Source organism: Podarcis muralis, chromosome 10, assembly GCF_964188315.1.
Source record: "Podarcis muralis chromosome 10, rPodMur119.hap1.1, whole genome shotgun sequence".
Lineage (NCBI taxonomy): Eukaryota > Metazoa > Chordata > Lepidosauria > Squamata > Lacertidae > Podarcis > Podarcis muralis.
The window spans coordinates 29,654,121-29,675,520 of record NC_135664.1 but is presented as its reverse complement, the minus strand read 5'-3'; the positions used below and the strand labels follow the sequence as shown (position 1 = coordinate 29,675,520).

Genomic DNA, 21,400 nt, shown 5'->3' with positions numbered 1-21,400 from the left:
TTCTCAGTCTACAGCCTAATTCTAAGTCCTCACATACCGGGAGCACAGCGGCTAGCGGGTTTGATTTGAGCAGGAGAGACCTGGCTTCAAATCTCCATATAGTCATGAAACTTGCTGGAATGGCTTGGAGCGACCTGCTTTCTCTTTGGCTGACCTACCTCACAAAGCTATTGGGGGAATAAGGTAAATGAATTTACCATATTTTTACGTGTATTAGACGAGGTTTTTTGACTCAAAAATCATGTCAAAAAGCTGGATAGTGGCATGAAGGGGAAGCTGCACACACCGGCCAGCTGGTTGGCGGGCGTGAAACTCCCCACATGCCACTGTGGGAGGCGCGTGCTCTAGGGAGGAGGAGGAGGAGTTTTGGATTCTATATCTTGCTTTATCACTACCCGAAGGAGTCTCAAAGCAGCTAACATTCTCCTTTCCCTTCCTCCCCCACAACAAACACTCTGTGAGGTGAGTGGGGCTGAGAGACTTCAGAGAAGTGTGACTGGCCCAAGGTCACCCAGCAGCTGCATGTGGAGGAGCGGGAAAGCGAACCCGGTTCACCAGATTACGAGACTACCGCTCTTAACCACTACACCACACTGGCTTCCAGTGTCTCCCGCAGCGGCATGGAGGGAAAGCTGTGCACACCAGCCAGCTGGTTGGCGGGAGTGAAACTCCCCCCCCCCATGCCACTGTGGGAGGTTTAGGTCTAGGGAGCGTTTCCTGCAGTGGTGTGAAGGGGAAGCTGTGCGTGTCAGTTAGCTGGCTGGTGGCCCGTGCCCTAGGGAGCTTCCTGCCAGGGCGTGGGGGGAGCGGCTGCCCACTTTGCCAACCCCCAGCAATGGCCCTGCTGGGGTGATGGCACGAGTGCAATTCCCCCCTTAAAAAGCTCAACAACTTTGGGACATCACCCCTCATTTTCTTTAAATTTAGTCCCCCAAAATAGGGGGCGTCTTATACATGGGGGTGTCTTATACACAGAAAAATACAGTAAGTTTGGCGGCTGGAATGGTGAAGCTATTCCAAGCTGCTCAAGCACAGGCCAGTATCATCATGGCCTGCCAGTTCCTGAATCAGTCTCTGTCTTCAGAAGTCCACTTGTCATGTCTACTCAGTGCATGGCTACTGCTACAGATTTTTTTATTTCTTAAAAAAAGCATACAGGATTGTCTGTCATAACTTGATCCATGCATCTTTCAGTTAACTTTGCACAGCCAGGTCAGCATGCTGCATCTTTGTGACTCAAGGCTGAAAGAATTGACAGGACATGACAAACTGGAGCCTCAACTTCAGCCTGTAGGTTGGTAACAGCATCGTGTTGTGAAAAGTATTGTGTTTGAAGGACAACAATCCTGTGTGCCGTTTTTGATCTGTGTGTGGTGTCTCATTCACAAACGCAAACCATCGCTTGAGTGTGCAGTCACCATGTGTGCAGCAGCCTTAGGCAGTATAACTAAGCCTAGAAAACAAGCCATCTAGAGGCTCTGTTAGGGTGGGTGCTGAACAGCGAACGGTTTGCTGGTTGCATGCATATGAACGGGAGTTTAATAGAATGGATATTCTATTAATAGGGCTTTTGCTGATGTTACATCATACAAACCCGATCCTCAGGCTCTTGTAACTGAAGCCCGTTTTTTGGAAACACTGCATTTAGAGCTTGCTCCTACATTACAGAATTTCCACATAAAACTCTACTACACCGTGAATAAACTCATAATATGGTAAAGGGCAACTGGGGCATTTTGGGTACAGTTGGATTTGTATTCCTTGCTGTGTATGGTGACATGATTAAAGGCTAAAAGAACCTGTAGAAAAATGGAGTACTGATGACTATAATAAGTGCTGCCACAAGCTAATCAATGCCTGGGCTGTAATTGCATGTGACCCAGTAAGAATGGTGCAAAGTACATGCACCAAAAGTTGAATTATCATTTAAAAAATTGAAACCCAGGGGCTTTGTCTGGGATAGCAGGTTAATACTTACCTCCAATGACACCTATGCAGATATAAAGCTCTAGGACACTGTTGCAGAATGAAGAGCTAATCATTCCAAATGAAGCCAGGACCCCGCCTGCAATCATGACTGGCCGGCTGCCATATTTGTTCACCAAGACGCTGCTTATGGGGCCTAAATACAGGGGGAGGGGGGGAGAGAAATTACTTTCTGAAAGCATAAATGCAATGGAAATCAGGAGCATTTCCTGTGAGGGACAGAAGACTTCACACTCAGCTCAGAAAATATGAAGAAACCTGGTTATTCACATCAGTGCATTTGCAGCAGCCTTCTACTGAATCAGACCAGTTTTAATCCTTACAGAGGTGAACATGAGAGGTCCAACTGCCCATGTATAACCTATTCAGGGCTGGGCCTGCTGTGCAGTGGAGTGAAGCTACCTACTTCAGCTGCTGTCATAACATGGGCTGGCGGAGAGTGGATAAATGAAGGCAGCAATTGGGGTCTGAAGAGCAGGGATGGGGGCAGGTGGATTTTGGAATCAGTTCCCTGTTTAAGGGTGGACCTGTCTGAACAGCACTTTCCAAAACAGTATGTTGAAAACTATTCTGTCCTGTCTTTCCATAATAGTTCCATAATAGTTAGCTGGATTTTTAATTTTTATTGTATGTTTGTGTGTGTGTGTGTGTGTGTGTTTTTTAAGTGTGGTTTCAGATACAAAGTTGTTGTAAACCACTTTGGTATTTTTGTATGACTAGAACAGCGGCGTATGAATATTTAAATAAACAAATAAATTTGCAAAACCAGAACACAGGCACTTTGAAATTCCCACTTCTCTGAATTTTGCAATACAGCTCTCCAGCTGAGTGACATGCGTAAAAATGCATAGGCTAGGGTAAAGTGTGTGCGCAAACACCTCTGTTAGTGAAAATAATAGAGCAAATGCATGGTATTGGTGAATATCACCAATATCATGGGGGCCAGAGACAAAAGGGGGCAAGGCAAGAAATGGGGGTTTTACTTTTGTGTACTTTTAAGTAGCAGGTTTCTACACCCATCCAAGGACAGATTCCAGCCAGGCAAAATTACCCACGGAAGGTGCAAAGCATGTGCTGTAGGCCTTGGGTAAGTCTTGGCCCCTGGGGCTGAAGTTTCCCACTTGAAATATAGGCTGGCAAATGACTCAGTCAACAACACTGCATTCCATCCACATTTTAAACAGATGAAACCCTTTTTTTTAGGCTGGATGTGACGTGATATTCCCATGCGCTGGCAATCACACATGGACACTGGAGTCTTTTTAGATCAGTGTCCCCACTGGCAGTTCTGCCTAACAATTGTTTTTGTTTTATTTCAAAATGGGGGGTTCCACAGAGAAAGTGGCTGTGCAGAAAAAGTGACAGATAACAGGACCTATGTGCACCTGGTATATGCGCATGTTGTATATCATGGATATGAATACATTTCGAAATCAACCAGATTTTTAATCTGCATAGACATTGACTATTTCTCTTTCTAGGAGGGATGAAATAAAATTTTGTTTTTTCAACATTTGCCACCAAACTGACCTCATTTGCACCTCCATGATTAATTCATAGTCAAAAATGTAATTATTCTTTGTATTTCATACTTTTCTGAATTGCAGAAGTTCATGTCTCAAAAATATACCAATATGCAAAAAATTGCATATTTTAGGATAAAATATGTTTATAACCGTAACATTCAAACAACGTACATGTTGTGATAAAATGGCGAGAACCAACCAAGTCCAATTACCCATTGATTTCAGTGGGTCAACTCTGAGTATGGCTAGTATGTATTTTAATATGCTTGGGGTGGAAATGCACAGATTAAACTGGGAACCAGATGGAAGGGATTTATGAATGAACACGTGTGAAACTGACACAGACCGGAAATAGACTGCTCTGTCCAGCATCTCTTTATATGCTGCTTCACTAAGGTATAAATCATAAATGAAATAATTCTATTTTCATTCATGAACTCTGAAGCTACATAGGCCAGTGTAGTACTATTCTGTTGAGATAAGGCTTTTTATGCAGTGGTGTAGACCCACAAATTGTGAAAATCTATAGTCATAAATCATATTTCTAAGGAAGTTCAGTTGCTAGACTTATTTCAGTCTGTTATGCATTGTGATTTTGTGATTTTGTTATGTTAAACCATTGTTTCTCACATGAGCAATATACTGTATAGTTTTGAAGGGTTTAAGAATGGAATGCATGTATTAAAGATCAAGACTGAAGGGATGTCAGACACATTTGGGGGAATTTTCCCCACCCCCAAATATGTTCCTTCAGGATCTCACCTGTCTTAGTTTTGTAAGTACTAAATTACCATCCTTAAAGGAAAAAGGAATAAAAAGGAAGCCAAAGCAGCCTAACATTTAAAGCCAGTGCTAAAAACGACTCTGCAATAAAGTGAAATGTCAAGCACTGCATTTGGTTTTTACTGAAAATCTATCTGTATGTTGTCCAAGGTATAAGCTTTTCATTTAAAAAAAACCCCAATAAAAGAACAAACTTTGCATTTGCAGTGTGAGAAGTTAAGTAAAATATGCTGTAACCTAGTGTTTGCGGAGGTCTCAGTTTGACAATCTTTAACTTGCAGGCCTATCCAGTATGGCAATAAAGATACAGTGGTACCTCGCAAGACGAATGCCTCGCAAGACAAAAAACTCGCTAGACGAAAGAGTTTTTTTGTTTTTTGAGCTGCTTCGCAAGACGATTTTCCCTATGGGCTTGCTTTGCAAGATGGAAACGTCTTGCAAGTTTGTTTCCTTTTTCTTAACACCGTTAATACAGTTGCGACTTGACTTCGAGGAGCAACTCATAGCACGCGGTGTGGTAGCCTTTTTTGAGGTTTTTGAAGACTTTGGTGATTTTTGAAGCTTTTCCAAAACTTTCCCGAAACCGTGCTTCGCAAGACGAAAAAAATCGCAAGACGACAAAACTCGCGGAACGAATTAATTTCGTCTTGCGAGGCACCACTGTATGTTTTAGTCAAATATTCTCTCCTTGTTACTGGAATGCTGTGCTGATAAGGAATCAAACCCCAGGACCTCTTTTTCAGAGTATAATATGTCAAAAGATTTCAAGCATGAGAATATTGGAAGGCAACCTAGCTTTTGATATGTTGGCCTCTCGTTGAGCAAGAAATAAGCTGGATACAGCCATGTTAATAGACCCACCGAAGTCAATGGACCCAAGTTGGACATGTCCATTAATTTCAATGGGTCTCCTTTGAGTATGACTAACATTGGACACAACCCAATATTATTCAAGGGTGGAAATAACCTTTTGGTAGTTTTTTCACTTTTGACCTCCCCTGCCCCCAATTTCTCCACCATCCCTATATGAAATTTGACAGGTCGCCCACCCCTGTTACAGAACCTGACAAGATCTAGTCAGAACATCTTCCTTAGTCAGGTTGCAGCTGCACCATTCATTTCAAGCAGCCTATACCACTTTAACAGTCATGGCTTCCAGCAAAGAATCCTGGGAACTGTAGTTGGTGAAAGCTGCTGGGAGTTGTTAAGAGAACCCTATTCCGTCACAGAAATATAATTCCCAGCGTTCCCTAGGAAGAGGGAACGATGGTTAAGCTACTCTGGGAATTGTAACTCCCTGAGGGGAAACGGGGTTCCAACTCTCCACACCCTTAACAAACTATGTTGCCCAGGATTCTTTGAGGGAAACCATGATTATTAAAGTGCTATAATTGTGCCTGAAGTATATAATGTAGATATGGTCTCAGTCAACATATTAATCTTCCGTTGGGAAAACCATCACATAGGCCTCCGACACAGCACCTTCAAAAGGCTAAATGAGTCTTCCCACACTTTTAAACGCTATAATAAAATATAGCTTTGGTGGTGGGATACACAAAGGGTTACAGACGCAGTAATATTTCACTAAATAAGAAAATATGGAAAATGTTACCTGCCATATCAAGCCTAATGCTAAAGTTAGCCAGTGAATAAATTACTTAAATGCACAGCGTTTCCATATGTTTTGCTAAGTGGACTCCCCACCCACCTACCCCGAAGGAATCTGTGCCTACTTTTTACTTTAAGAGTCTAATATAATGCTACAGCCTCTTGCCTAGATGCCAAGGATATAAATCCAAATACATTGTAGCTACGAGCATGTAATCAAGCCTTTAATGGCCATGCACAAATGCAATTGCACATTTAACAATTTTTATTATTTGTTAAGTGGTGTCTGCTACATAGCAGCCTGTCTCTTTAATCAACCCCATTTTTCTTTTTTTGCAGACAATGGCATGATGTTCATGCTATTCTCCAAGATATGTCTTTGACGGACCAAGTGAAAAAGGCAACACTGAAACAAGATGAAGGCTTCTCTTCAGCTGGAGAAATCTGCTAGGGAAGATGCTTCTCTTCAGCTAGGGAAATCTGTTTTAACAGAAGCTAAAGAGAAAATCCTATACATATGTATATGTAGCCTGACTGAACTGCATGGGGTTTACTTCCTGATAGGTAGGTGTAAGACTGCTAAATCAATTTCATGCATATCCTTCTTTAGAGTCCTCTTCAGGCATTGGAAGTGAATGTGTGACAAGGGCAGTAGGGTCATGTGCACAAGACCCACTCCCATCGCTCTCATTCACACATGGTGCACACTGAACACGAAGGTCTGAAGTGGGCTTCTAACCACATTCCTCTCAACATGGTTAGATGCCTCCACATGATTGGAATGCTGCACTATAGGGTTATTGGTCATGCAGAGGCATCTAAGTTCATTCATCCAAACATGCTTGGAAGCCTCCTTCCCACTCAATGCATGGTTGGGGCTGGCATGCATGGCCTCATACCTCTTATGCCAGATACAGGGAACTTGTGGCCCTCCAGATATCATTGGACTTCAGCTCCCATCAAGCCTAGCCAGCATGGCTAATGATCAAGCATGACAGGAGTTGTAAGCCATCATTTGAGTACCTTTTTGGTGCCTCCTCCATGAGAAGTCCAGAGAACACGAGAACAGGCCCTTCCTGTGGTGGCTCCCCACTTGTGGAATGTTCTCCCCCGGTAGGCTCGCCTGGTGACTTCATTACATACATTTAGGTGCCAGGCAAAAACACTCCCCTTCTCCCAGCCTTTCCCTAACTAAACAATCTATGGTCTTTCAAACTGTGGGAGGGGGCTATTGTTTGTTACTATGGTATGCATATTGTAAACTGCTCTGTGGTCCTCACATGAAAGGCGGTCTAGAAATTTTATTATTATCAACAATAACTGTAGTTCAACGAGATATGGTGGCCACAGGTTGCCCATTCTTGTCCTACTCCCTCTCTCTTCTGTTTCATTCTTCACCCAAGGAGGACTTAGATTTTCATGTTTTGTATTTGCAGAGGAAAGACTTTAGGCTCTCAAATTTCAGTGGCGACCTGTGCGATACTAAAATTTGGTGCCCTCCACCTCTTTCACTCTGTTCTACAGCACTGTTGTGGTGTCCCCTGAAGCATGGCACCCACTGCAGCTGAACCAGTCGCACAACCCTAAAACCATCTTTTTGGGTTGATAGAGATCATCACCTTTGATGTAGAAAAGAGAGTAGTTTATGGTCCATGTGTAGGAAAGCATTTGGAAGAAGAGAAAAGAGAGAGGGGGAAAACTGCAACATTTCAATATGATGAGTAGTGCTCACATCTGTTGTGTGTATCTAGTGAATTGAAGGTTTGGGCATGATATGATGCATTTTAAGTCAAGCACAGACAGATTTAGGATCAGCAATACAGATTTCCTAAACAATATAAATAAGAATACAGGAAAAAGCAGTACAATTTTTATGTTTTCAGAAACACAGATGATATAGAGCATTTCCTTTTCTCCTTGTTCCCCGAAACTACGTAAGATTATGGTAGTGGCAGATAAGTTTAAAGAACCCAGAAAGGAATGAAGATTTGTTTGGCATAAAATCCATATCCTGCTGTGCTCTCAGGCAGAAGAACATTTATCAGTAGAAAGGTATTAGGTAATAGGTATACTCCATTCATTTGCGAGTCAAAGAGAAGCCAGGATACAAGAACAATTACATACCTACATTTGTCCTATGCATCTCAAAGGCTAAAATCAAACATGTTCAAGTAAGTAAAATGTATCTGTACTTCTCCCAAATAAGCAACACTTTTGAGGGCTGACAGAAAAACTGACACATGCTGAGATGCAGGGCTAGCAATGGAATGTAATACGCAATATAGGAACAAGTTAGATCATTTGGTCCACATTGGCCAAGATAGTCCATATGGACTGGCAGCAGCTCTGCAAGTACTCAAGTAACACCTGGAGGAAACCCCAAGGATGGAACCTGAGACCTGTCACTGAGTGTCAACAACAAGAGCTTGATGGTAGATGATACCATCTGCAAAATCCTCTGACATGTCAAAGCAGCACAACAATAAAGCCGTAAAATGGAACATAATATTAAAATAACAGTTACAATAGAAAATATAAAAAGCCAGCAGGCATGAATATCCGCAGAACCACATGCAGGAAATCAATGTGCTTTGTGATCTGAAAGCTTCCCTAAATAAAAATGTAATCAGTTGTTGCCTGAAAGTTTTGACTGTGCGGGCCAATCAGATGTTCCATAACTGGGGGCAGAGGGTGGCACTGAGAATGCCCTGTCTTTTGTCATTACTTTCCTAGTCTCTTCCACAGATGGGGCAAGGATCAGGGCACTGCCTGCAGGTTGCAACTCAAGCACTAGGATCCCAAGTCACTAATGGCTTTTTATGTTATTTGTAAGACCTAGAGTTAGACTTGGCAGCTCTCTGGCAGCCAGGGCAGTACTTTCAGGATTGGAGCGATATGATCCTTGCTTGCTACTCCTGGACTAAAGCATTCTACACCACCAGCAGCTTCCAAACTATCTTCAGGGGTAGCTCAACACAGAGTGAATTGCACCACTCTATCTGGGATGCTACAAGAGCACTGGTTACTGAAGCTGAGCTAAATTGAGGCAAGCAGTAGAAGTTAGCTCCTTTCTGGCGCCATCTTCTTTGCCTTGGTGTTGATTTAATTCTGAGGTGTGCTATAAAGGTGCCACGCGACACACTTACGATTCCAAACAGACTGATAAGTCCTTTCGACGCAGGTATAGCTGTATCTCTGCTTAATTCAGGCAACTGCTTTATCTCTCCAAAGCGCAATAGCTTCAGTTATAAATGTTCTGATTAAGATTATTGAGTGCTTCTGTGTATTCCGGATCACTTCCAGCACCACTGCCTGCTCAGAGAGGCCCTGATCACCTCTGCTCATTGTTTCCACTGTTTATACAATGGCACTGGAAACACCGAGTGACTACGGATGTTGAAAACACTCACCTGTGCAGTGTCCCCCAGAGGTGGCAACAGGCACCTTTTGTGACATCAAAAGGGGTGGTTTAAATCAGAAACTTAGATGCAAGGAAGGCTGTGCAGCTTTTTGATGCAAGCTCCACTTTGGACAGATAAGGACCAGTGGCTGACTACAGGAACGTCAATGCAATCAAGGTGTTGCCCTTGTTTACAATGTTCAAATTGTTCACAGGGTACACAATGGGAGGCTGCATAGATTTTAGATACACCGTGGAAAAAATAATTCCTCTTGCCAATGCACACAGCCCTCTCACTTCTCATTTCTCCAGGACGGACTGGAAGAGACCCCTGCCAGAAACCCCAGAAAGCCAGTGCTAGTCAGTGCAGTCAGTAATTACTAGATAGATAGACCAGTGGTCTAACTCAGTATTCAGAACCTTCCTGTGTTCCTAAGAGTTGGGTTTGAGGCTTCCACTACCAACCCTCCATTCAAACTGGCTCCATCAACATTCTTGAAATCCCAAGGGGGAGAACTTCTAATTGCACATTATGTGACTCTTGCCTCCATATTCTTTTTAATCCAAAACCCAAAGCAGGCTGCAAATATGAGTTAAGGCAGGGAGTGGAGAAAAGCGACTGTAGCTTTTTCCATGTCACCATCACCCTCACCAAACTGCTTTCTCCCACATTCATGGATGGATGTGGGGTCTGAATGGGAAACACATGGCAATTCCACATTTTGCGAATTCTAACTTCCAACCCGGTAGAGGGCTATCTCAGTAGTGGTGCCCTTCCTGTGGAACACCCTCCCTTCAGATGTCAAGGAGAAAGAAAGAAATACATAACTTGTAGAAGACATTTGAAGGCAGCCCTGTATCAGGAGGTTTTTATGCTTGATGTTTAATGTTTTTAGATATGCTGTAAGCCGCCCGGACTAGCTGGGGAAGCCCAGCTAGATGGGCGAGATATAAATAATAATAATAATAATAATAATAATAATAATAATAATAATAATAATAATTTACTATTACCAGCCAGCATGGCCAGTGCTCTGGGATGATGGGAGATATCAGTCCAACATCTGAAGGCACCAGATGTTAGACTGACATCTGTAGCTTGTCTTTCATGGGTGGGCAGACAGTTTAGAGAAAGATTTATCCAAAAGCCCTCTCTGCCAGTCTCCCCTAACCCTCATCAGCTTCTTTGCTGATTACAGATATAAACTCAGGTTCTCTGTGCTCCACTCCAACTCTGTCTACCCATGGACCTCTTTTTCCAACTGAAATATTCTTCCTGAGAAGCAGAAATAGAATCTTCATGCAATATACAACTTTCAAATGGCCTCCTCTACAATGTTTTGGGAAGTGCTGGTTTGTTATTTAAGTGTTAAAATGTGTTGGGGTGAGCATTAAGAAACTCAGTGGCAAATGTAAGGTGCCTGGTGGAATTAATAAATGTTTCCTGTTCAGGAATAGACAGGCTGATTCCCGCCCTCACCGTGCTTAGCATTTAACAGTGATTAATTCAATCCCCCAAGGGCTTCTGCGCTTCTGTGAATCTAAGCGCCATGCAGCCATTCCTGCACTCAAAACGTTCCAGAGGTTTCACCTAAACATTATTGCAGGTGACCCGCACAGTGCAATGCTGCCACAAAAGATTACTCCTTCTGCAAATGAGATGCCAAACCAAGAACAGCTAAGCCCAATCCTTCTTCCCGGTGAAGTGAGAAATGATATAAATTTTTTAACAATGGAGCCGATAAAAATTTATGCACTTTTCCCGCGCTTAATGAGAGATTCGAGGGGGGCCTTGTCGCTTGCTATACAAATGCCCTTAGTGAAACATTTAAAACTTCCTGCTGAGACCAAGCTTTTGGAAATATTACCCATTAATCTCAGTGGGTGCTCCTTTCCTCTCTGCCATGGATGGTTACTCGTGAAAACCTGAGCTACAATCTGGAAGCATCTTTGGCCGGGTAGTTAGGCTGAAAGAAGCAATTTTTTACATATATATATATATTTTAAAAATAGATTAACATAGAATTTGTATGCTTCTAGCATACAAATGTATGGGGGGGGGAGACCCTAACATTTTTCTCATTCTAAAGAAAACCTATACCTAATCCCAAGGGAGGATGGTCCATTAGTGCTAATGGGGCACTGCCCCACCTACCTCAGTGTGCCCTTAGCCAGTTCCCCACGGCTAGCCGCTTTGCTTCCACCTGTCATTTACTCGGCCTCCTCTTCTTACTGACCTTCCCATCATATGCTCCACTAGCCCTAACTGGTACCAACCACTACTGTGGTTTTTAATGCACCCCCATAAAAAATGTATATACTGCTTGATTGTAGAAAAACACACACCCTCGAAGTGGTTTACAGAAAGATTATGGGACATGCATGAATCCTTAAAGGTAAAGGGACCCCTGACCATTAGGTCCAGTCGCAGACGACTCTGGGATTGCAGGACTCATCTCGCTTTACTGGCCGAGGGAGCTGGCGTACAGCTTCCGGGTCATGTGGCCAGCATGACTAAGCCACTTCTGGCGAACCAGAGCAGCGCACGGAAACGCTGTTTACCTTCCCAGTGAAGTGGTACCTATTTATCTACTTGCACTTTGACGTGCTTTCGAACTGCTAGGTTGGCAGGAGCAGGGACCGAGCAATGGGAGCTCACCCCGTGGTGGGGATTCGAACCGCCAACCTTCTGATCAGCAAGTCCTAGGCTCTGTGGTTTAACCCGTGTCCCGATGCCTGAATCCTTAACTAAGGATTAAAATGCAGTTGGCTCATCATTCTGTGGCTAATTTTTAAAATGCTAAATAGTGAGCATGGAGTCTAGAAATCAGGTTCAGGACTGTGGCATGCTAGAGTTTCACTCCCTTCCATGGTCCCAATGAACACTGCCTTCCTCCGCCCTGCTCTTATTAGTCCCCTTAGGGAAGTTTCTAATGGCATCAGTAGGGTTGTTCACACACTAAGTGCAGGTACACTTGGTCTCTACAGGTGCACAAGTGTGCACCCCCCCCATGTGTCAATGTAGAGAACTGAGCTTAATACTGGGAAAATGAGAAACTGACAGACATATATTGACAAGATTCATCCATGCTTACCGGTCCTGAAAGACCTACACTGGTTCCCAGTACGTTTCTGGGCACAATTCAAGGTGTTGGTGCTGACCTTTAAAGTCCTAAACGGCCTCGGCCCATTATACCTGAAGGAGTGTCTCCACCCCCCATCGTTCTGCCTGGACACTGAGGTCCAGCTCTGAGGGTCTTCTGGCAGTTCCCTCACTGCGAGAAGCAAAGTTACAGGGAACCAGGCTGAGGGCCTTCTTGATAGTGGTGCCCGCCCTGTGGAATGCCCTCCCATCAGATGTCAAAGAAATAAACAACTACTATATTTTTCGCCCCATAGGACACACTTTCCCCCCTCCAAAAATGAAGGGGAAATGTGTGTGCGTCCTATGGGGCGAATGCAGGCTGTCACTGAAGCCTGGAGAGCGAGAGGGGTCGGTGTGCACCGACCCCTCTTGCTCTCCAGGCTTCGCGCAGCTCTCCGCAAGGCACGGGAGCCCGGCGCTGGGCTCCTGCTGCTTGTGGAGAGTTGCCTGCATGCCAAAGGCTGGGCACGCTGAGCTCAGCGCACCCAGATTTCGCGCACCTCTCCACAAGCCGCGGGAGCCCTGCGCTGGGCTCCTGCGGCTTGCGGAGAGTTGCGCGAAGCCTGGAGAGTGAAAGGGGTCGGTGCACACCGCGCCTGGGGGGGAAATAAATTTTTTTCCTTTATTCCCCCCCCCAAAAAAACTAGGTGCGCCTTATGGGGCGGTGCGTCCTATAGGGCGAAAAATACGGTACCTGACTTTTAGAAGACATATGAAGGCAGCCCTGTTTAGGGAAGCTTTTAATATTTGATGAATTATTGTATTTTAATATTTTGCTGGAAGCCACCCAGAGTGACAGGGGAAACCCAGGCAAATGGGTGGGGTATAAATAATATTATTTTTTAAAAATAAATAAATAAGATAAATGAGTACTTCATGGTGTGCCTTGAGGGTGAGGCTATTGCTAAAAAGCTACTAAAGCTGGGGTGAAGCTTTCCTGGCTTGGCTATTGCATAGTAGGCCTTCTGAGACACTGGTATCAGGCCCAGAGGCTAGATGAGGACCTCCAAGTTTCTCTCTCAGGTCCTCAGGATACTGTCACTTGTCTCTTGACACAAGTCCCGCTTAACACTCTCCCTGCGTGTTTTGGCCCAGCTGCAATGTGTGTCTCCAAGCGAATATTTTTTAGAAATGCGCAAACATTATATAGCAATATAGGTGATCCAAGGAGGAGAAAGGAAGCACAGAACAATGTGGTTGTCGTGCCAGCCTAGGTTGTTTTCGAATAGGTTAGAAACGAGACAACAGGGACTGCTGCAGTTCCTTTCATAACTCGATGACATCTAAAGGTTAGCCTTTATTTTTTCCTATTGATAAAAATGACTGGAGGCAAAGCAATAGATAAATGCTTAGGAACACTTGAGAGCTAAAATGGGGGAAAAAATTAAGTCTACATGGGCCCAGCCTTCCTGTTTAGAAAGCGGTAACAATAATACGGTGACAGCATTCTTTGCATCCACTCAAAAAACAGAACAAAACAATATTCTGGCATAAAGCAGTTTGAAATTAATGTGCATTTACCAGTTCCTATTTTCATTTTGAAAACCTGCAGAAATGGCAGATATGCTTAAGGTATTTGGTGGTGGTGGTGGTGCGTTGTTACAGCACAACGAGCTTTTATAAGGCTACATCTGTACAGTAGACTCGCATGCTACCGGTTGCGCACATGAACGCAGTACCCCAGCGTTTCACAATTCTGGACAACTGGAATCTGCCCTAAAATGTTACAATGTGAAGTGCTCCTTTTCACTATTCCAGTCCGTCATCTCCTCCATTCCATTCCCAACTCTGACATCTAAAAGAATATAAGAAACAAGATGCACTTCAGTGATGTGGAACCAGGGGCGGGGGAAGGGGGGTGCAGTAGGTGCGGGCCGCCCCAGGTGTCACCACTGAGGGGGGTGACAAAATGCCGGGCGGCACTTATCGCGGGGCCTGCAGCGCACCCAAGCCACACATCTCTCCTGGGAGAGACACAGTGGCTTGGGTGTGCGCAGGCTCCGTGCTGCCCAAATGGTCTGCCCGCTGCCTCCCCCCCCCCCCAGCTGTAGGGCGGCTAAGTGCGAGGAGGCAGGCGGACTCCGGTGGCCCTGTGGTGTGCCCTTCCCCTATGGGCGGCGTGCCCTGGTCCAGGCGCTCGAGTGGCTTCCTCTGCCGCTGTGTGGAACCACCAAAGATGTGGAGCCAGCACTGAAAAGGGACTTCCGCTACCCTCCACACTTCGTTTCTGAATACCTTTTTTGGTGGGCGGTGTTGTGGCCGGGCATTGGGTCCTGCAATGATCTGGCTGGGGGCGGAGACTAACACCCTCCTCGTAGCCAGCCGGCTGCTTCGCTGGCACTAGGTGGGGCTCCGCCCATGGGCAGCCCCGCTGTCCAATCAGTGCCAGTAGGAGGCATGGCCGCAGCAACCTTAAACTGTGGCACAGCCTGGGGACCATCCTCTCATGCCCTTCTGCTGCCCTCCATACTTCATTTAACAAGTGAAACACCAGGAAAACCTCCTCTGCTGATCTTAATGCAGAGACACCCAGAAGAAGGTGTTTTCTCAGATATTTGGGCCCCAGATAACTCATGGTTCATGTCAACATAAACATCTTGAATGGCTGCCCAGAAGTAAGTGGCAACCAGAGTATGTCTTTGAGAATAGAAGATGTATGCAACTGACCCACTACTCCTGCCAACACCTTGGCTATTTTTCTGCTTACAAATAGGATGGATAATTTTTGAGAGTTGATAGGCACACAGCTCTAGTATATACAATGTACAAGGTTATCAAACGAGGACAATCGTTTGGCAATCAGATCAGTCGTTGTTCCTTTGTTTCTAATATATTCTCTGCTACCACTACATTCAGGAGTGGGAGAACTATAACTATGGGCAAGCACCTTTTGCATTTTTCATTATTAAGGTCAAGTAATTTATTAGTTTCCCATTATCACCAGGCCGTAGCAGTTGCTTCAGTGCCTGAATTCAGTTCAGCTAAGGGAAGACATGAGATTGCTAGCAACTGTACCCTTGTTTTACAGCTGCAGTAATTCTCTCAACTACAGAGGAGTTGCTTTCAGGTGACACCTGCAAAACAGAGAAAGCTCACAAGTTTTAGTCCCAATCAGCCCAGTGTCCTGAGGTTGCTGTTTTAAATCTCCAGGATGCTTTATTACATGACCCCTGACTCCAAGGTCAGGGATAATACGGATTCCCTGCAACTGTTAATCAGGTGAGCAGCTTTTCTTTATTTAACTATCACCATAAGAAGGAAGCTTGCACTGCATCCTGCAAATGTAAAGATGGTTTTGCTTTTGACAAAAGGTTCTTGCAAGCTGTGCTTTCATTTTCCATCCCAGATTTTATGAGATGATAATATTCTGCCTGGGTCCCCCCCCTTTTTTTTCCCCAATGGGATAATCTGTGTTGCAACAGAACCACAGGAAGGTGAAAGGAAAAAGCAATGTGGAACACTCCCAGGAGATAATGAGAAGATTTTGGTTTTCTGAAAATACATTTTACATGTAAAAGATAACAGCCATTCCTAGCTTAAGTCTCTCATAAGTGAGCAGGAAGTAAGAAGCAGAGATAAGTTTAGCAGCAAATAAGTATTAAAGTGGAGAGCTTAAGCAAGTAGTTATCTAAATAAAGCATGCAGCTCTATCATTGTTCCCTTATTTCTGGTTCCTCGCGCTTCCTATTTGGTTTATTTATATTTTCGCCAAGAAGGACAAGATAAAACAATTCAATGTTACTTCATTCCATTTGTTTGTTTGTTTGTTTAAAAGGAGGGATAAATAAAGATTGAGAAGGGGTCCGTCAACATTGTTTGAAAGGATTTTAAGCATATGGCTGACAGTGGTATTACTAACTCAGCCAATCAGGTTCTGACAGCCTGAGGTACTCAGGCTGTGCAATTGCCAATAATGACAGTAGGCCCAGGAGTCCTGTTAACTTACAATATTTCCTTACTAGAAAAGCCTGGCATTGTAGCCTAGGCTTTTCTAGTAAGGAAATAGATTTTTGGGGAAAGCTTCACCATGCCTGTAACTCTCTCTAATTATGCTTTATGCCATGCCACCCATTTTGTAACTGGCACCCACAGCACACTCTCAAAACCCAAAATGTGCCCACTGATCCGGAAAGGTGGGCAACTCCAGCCTTAAAATTTAACAGCAAACAAGTGGCAGCAGAAGTGCTCTTTGGAGCTACCTCCCCAAGGATGTCTCAAAGTAAGGGAACTCCAAGGCATGGGTGTCCCTGAACTTCTGGTCTCTGAAGAGCGGAGAGGGCGATTTTGCTTGCCATTTTATGCAGTGAGGAGGAACAGCCCCTTTGCTGTTCTGCTGATTGGCACAAATTGGCAGAGGAGCTGTTGGGGCTGCATGTCTTCCTCTTCTTCTTCTCTCTCTGTGTGGTGCATTACTGTGTGTATGTTTTTGTATGAAGAGAGGTGAAGAGCAAGGCTATTGCCTGCTGAGTATGCATGTGAGGTGTTCTGTACATGAGTGTGTGGTCTCTATCAGCGTTGCAGCTTCAGTTGTATACACTGCCTGCCAGTGATTTATATTTGTAGGAAAAGTGTAAGCTAGGATCCAGAAAGCCATGTCATTCACCTGCCCTACAGTGCCACTCCCCCAAACAAGCAAGACGTTCAGCGGATGGTGCTCATGATTGCTGGCACTCCTATTACATCCAGCGCGTCTTCATTGCAATCAATCCATTGCATTAGAAATGTAAATTCCCATCTGCTTTTAATCAGTGGGCCCCTATAAATGGCTTCTTGTTTATGGCTTGCCTACAAAAATAGCCTAATCTGCACATATATTTGTGGAGGATGATTTCCCCCTCCAAACAATAAATGTCACTTAGCTGACAGATGAAATGTCCTCAACGACAACCAAAGAAACCCACCCTTATTATGGTACTGTAGTTTCCATTTAATTTACAATTTAATTAATCAATGTGCTGCTTGAAAACAAGGCAATTAGTTAACCTACAAACAAACCTTTAATTAACTGACAGCTTTAGAAGCAGCAATATATATGACAGTGCAAATACCTTTAACTGCAGTTCTGTGCAACCAAAGCAAATGCAAGTCATGCTCTTTTCTGTGTCTGGTTCCAGTGATTATTGGCGCACACATGCATGTGGAATTGGCCCTGTCACAACCACCTCTCTCTCCCAAGGCCATGCCTCTAAATAATCATGCTTCAGAGCCTCCCGGAGTCTTTAAACCTCACTGGGATGTGTGTATGCATGTATGATGATACCTCTTGCTCACCTGGAAGATGGAATGGGTGTATAGAAGCTAACCTAGGGCACAGAAGTAAGCTTTACATTTGTCCCACCCACTTCTGCTACTGGACCGAATTGCTTGCTAAGGGGCCGCTGGAAAGCTGCCCATAAAGGAACGTGACCTATTGACACTTTGCCACCCTTGGCTCCTTTGGGAGGAAAGGCAGGATGTGAATCTAATCAAATAAAAAAGATACATTTTTTAAAACGTTCCCAATTCAATGTCTCTCTGGAATGTATATGGGATATGATTTTCTTGGCTTTTCCCAAACCATGTAATGTCAGAAGTGTGACCGAGAATGAGTCATAGCCAGCCTTCAACATCATGTTACTTTAATTATTTTATGAAGTTTGTTTCAGTATAAAGTATCGAAGAAGAAGAGGAGGCGTTTGGATTTGATATCCCGCTTTATCACTACCCGAAGGAGTCTCAAAGCAGCTAACATTCTCCTTTCCCTTCCTCCCCCACAACAAACACTCTGTGAGGTGAGTGGGGCTGAGAGACTTCAAAGAAGTGTGACTAGCCCAAGGTCACCCAGCAGCTGCATGTGGAGGAGCGGGGAAGCGAACCCGGTTCCCCAGATTACGAGACTACTGCTCTTAACCACTACACCACACTGGCCACAGACAGCATGCAGCCACATGCCTGCGCCCTTCTTCAAAAACTTGCTTTCGGTGACAGTGGTGGAAGTCAAGTGCTTTGCACCAAGCAAAGTTCTCATGGCAAGTTGCTTCTTTCAGCCCTTTGACGTTTGTCATGATTACCTGGTAGTTTTATTTTATTTTTTAACAACTTTTGAAAATTTGTGGTAAAGCACCTTTGGGTTCCAATTAAAAATCAGATTCCTGGGTAAATGTGGGATGATTTCAAGGCACATAAAAAGCAAAGGTAGCTGTGTTGGTCTGTAGAAAAACTCCAAAAGGCACAGTGGAACAATGCCTTTATTAGGCTCAAACAAAATGTCACAAAAGCATTTTTGAGTTTTCCGGAAGTATTCATTAGGCAAGCTGTTATGCACCAGCACAGAGATCTCTGTTTTGCAGGTGCATTGATGAATACCAAACCTAGCAGTTCAAGGCACAGTCTAAACCTAGAGGACAATGATTTCTCATCAGCTGAAGATCGACTTCAGATTTTGTGGGCTGTATCCCCTCCAGCCATTAGATAACACTACACAATTTGGTTTCAATTGATTCTTTCTACCTGGTACACTATTCAAAATTAATTCCTTATTTCACTAAATTAAAGACTGCCATGTTTACTTCTCTTAACTCTTGTTCTCTGCGTACCATGGGATGAAATGGTGAAGAGGGGAACTATGTATACCACCTTAAGCTCCTTGGAAGATAAAGGTGGTCTATAGATGTGATAGATGATAGATGATAGATAGATAGATAGATAGATGATAGAGTAGATACATTCACACACACACACACACACACACACACACACACACACACACACACAAAGGTAAAGGACCCCTGGATGGTTAAGTCCAGTCAACGGTGACTTTGGGGTTGCAGCGCTCTTCTCATTTTCAGGCCGAAGGAGCCAGTGTTTGTCCACAGACAGCTTTCCGGGTCATGTGGCCAGCATGACTAAACCGCTTCTGGCACAACGGAACACCATGACAGAAGCCAGAGCATACAGAAACGCCATTTACCTTCCAGCCACAGCGGTCCCTAGTGTGTTTTCGAACTGCTAGGTTGGCAGGAGCTGGGACAGAGCAACGGGAGCTCATTCCGTCGCAGGGATTTGAACCGCCAACCTTCTGATCGGCAAGCCCAAGAGGCTCCATGGTTTAGACTACAGCACCACATACATACATAAATACGTTATACAAAAATTTTAATAATAAATAATAAATTAATATTACATGGTGTGGAGAAGGTGAATACAGATAAACATTTCTCCCCTTTAATAATACGGGAATCTGGGGCTCTCCAATTAAGCTGAATGGTAGGATATTCAGAACACACAAACGTACAGCACATAGAAGTATGGAATTAACTCACACAAAATGTAGTGATGGTCATCAAATTTGATGGCTTTAAAAGAATATTAGACAAGTACATGGGAAATGATGCTCTCACTGGCTTCAAGTCATGGTCACTGTGCTATCTTCAGAATTTGAGGCAGCATGCCTTGAAAGGCCAGTTGCTTTGAAACAGCAGGAGGAGAGGAGAGGGCTAGTGTGTTTATGTCCTGCTTGTCCCTACTGGAGAGATATGTGGAAGCTTTGACTCTCCAGATTTTGCTGGACTCCACTCCCATCATCCACAGCTACTGGCCTTGCTGGATGAGACTGACGGCAGTTGGAGTCCAACAACATCTGGAGGATGAAGGTTCTTCATTCCTGCTATAGACATCTCATTGGCCATTGTGGAAAAACAGGGTGCTGGACTAAATAGTCCGTTGGTTTCATCCAGCAGAAATCCTCTTATGCTCTTTGGCAGCTGCGTGAGTGACTTGTGCATCCCAAACTACAGAAGAAGTCTGTGAATCAGGGTTTAAATTTTTTATTATATAAGGAAACGGGATCAGAGTTAATAACACTTGCGGTTGTTTTTATACTTGGAAGCTAACAGATGCAAGGACAGCTGAAATTAGATGAATAAAACATGTTTTCTCACCATAAAAATAATTCCAAGCTTATTACATCTTGTGAGTGCAAGATCTGGCTGCCAACGGTAGGCTAGCTTAGAGCACCGTTCCCTTATCTAAATTAACAATCCAATCACTTAGAACAAATGCTTTAGTAATTTGGATGCACACACACAAAAGTCAGAAAAGAAGACATGACAGGGAGCAGGCAGCACAGCTTGCCAAGCTGTGCTAGAGAGAGAAAAACTGAGAGGCAGATTTCCTTCTAAAAATATGTGCATGAAAAATGAACATTGGGTCCAACAAGTTGTGAACTGCTAATGCCCTGTGAATGACAGGATTATGCTTTCCCCCATAAATATATTTATTGCACATGTTGATCACCAAAGGGAACTTGGGAAAGATTAAAAGCCTGATTCTAGCTTCTGTTGAACACTGAGAAGATAAGGAGAGCCTGCTGGATCCAGCATCCAGCCCAGCCCATCCTCACAGTACCAAACAGATACCTATCGGAAGATCACAAGAAGGAGCTGAATGCAACAGTACTCTCTCCAGCTGTGGTTGCCAGAAACTGGCATTCAGAGACATACTGACAGTGGAGGTAGAACACAGCTGTTATGTACTGAGTTGAATAGGATCCAAAATGCAGCAGTCTGATTGGTCCTAGAACAATAGGATTCAGAATGCAGCAGTCTGATTGGTCCTAGAACAATAGGATTCAGAATGCAGCAGTCTGATTGGTCCTAGAACAATAGGACCCAGAATGCAGCAGTCTGATTGGTCCACAGGAGCCACCCAATCCAGCTCCAGGTGGAAGTGAATCCGCAACCTGATTGGCCTACAGGAGAATCCCGGAATTAGCCAATCACATGGGGCCCATTGTGTAAATAATGTATATAAAGCAGACATTCTGGGGGAACTTCCATTCCTCCTCACCACTATGTTCTGAATAAAGAGCATGAAATTGACTCTTGACTCCGAGTATATTTCAACAGCCATCATGGCTAGTAGCCATTGATCACCTTATCCTCCATGAATTGGTCTATCCCCCTTTTAAAGATA

At 44.1% G+C, this 21,400-nt stretch overlaps 1 protein-coding gene across 5 annotated transcripts in view; it reads right to left on the bottom strand.

Annotated features, from left to right (window-relative positions):
- Nucleotides 1-21,400, bottom strand: part of SLC16A7 (solute carrier family 16 member 7) — a 112,436-nt gene that overhangs the window by 10,773 nt on the left and 80,263 nt on the right. For all 5 annotated transcript variants that reach the window (XM_028745626.2, XM_077934677.1, XM_077934675.1 and 2 more), the window contains exon 3: nt 1,979-2,122. In XM_028745626.2, coding sequence (XP_028601459.2) covers nt 1,979-2,122 — 144 coding nt within the window. The remainder of the gene's footprint in view (nt 1-1,978; nt 2,123-21,400) is intronic.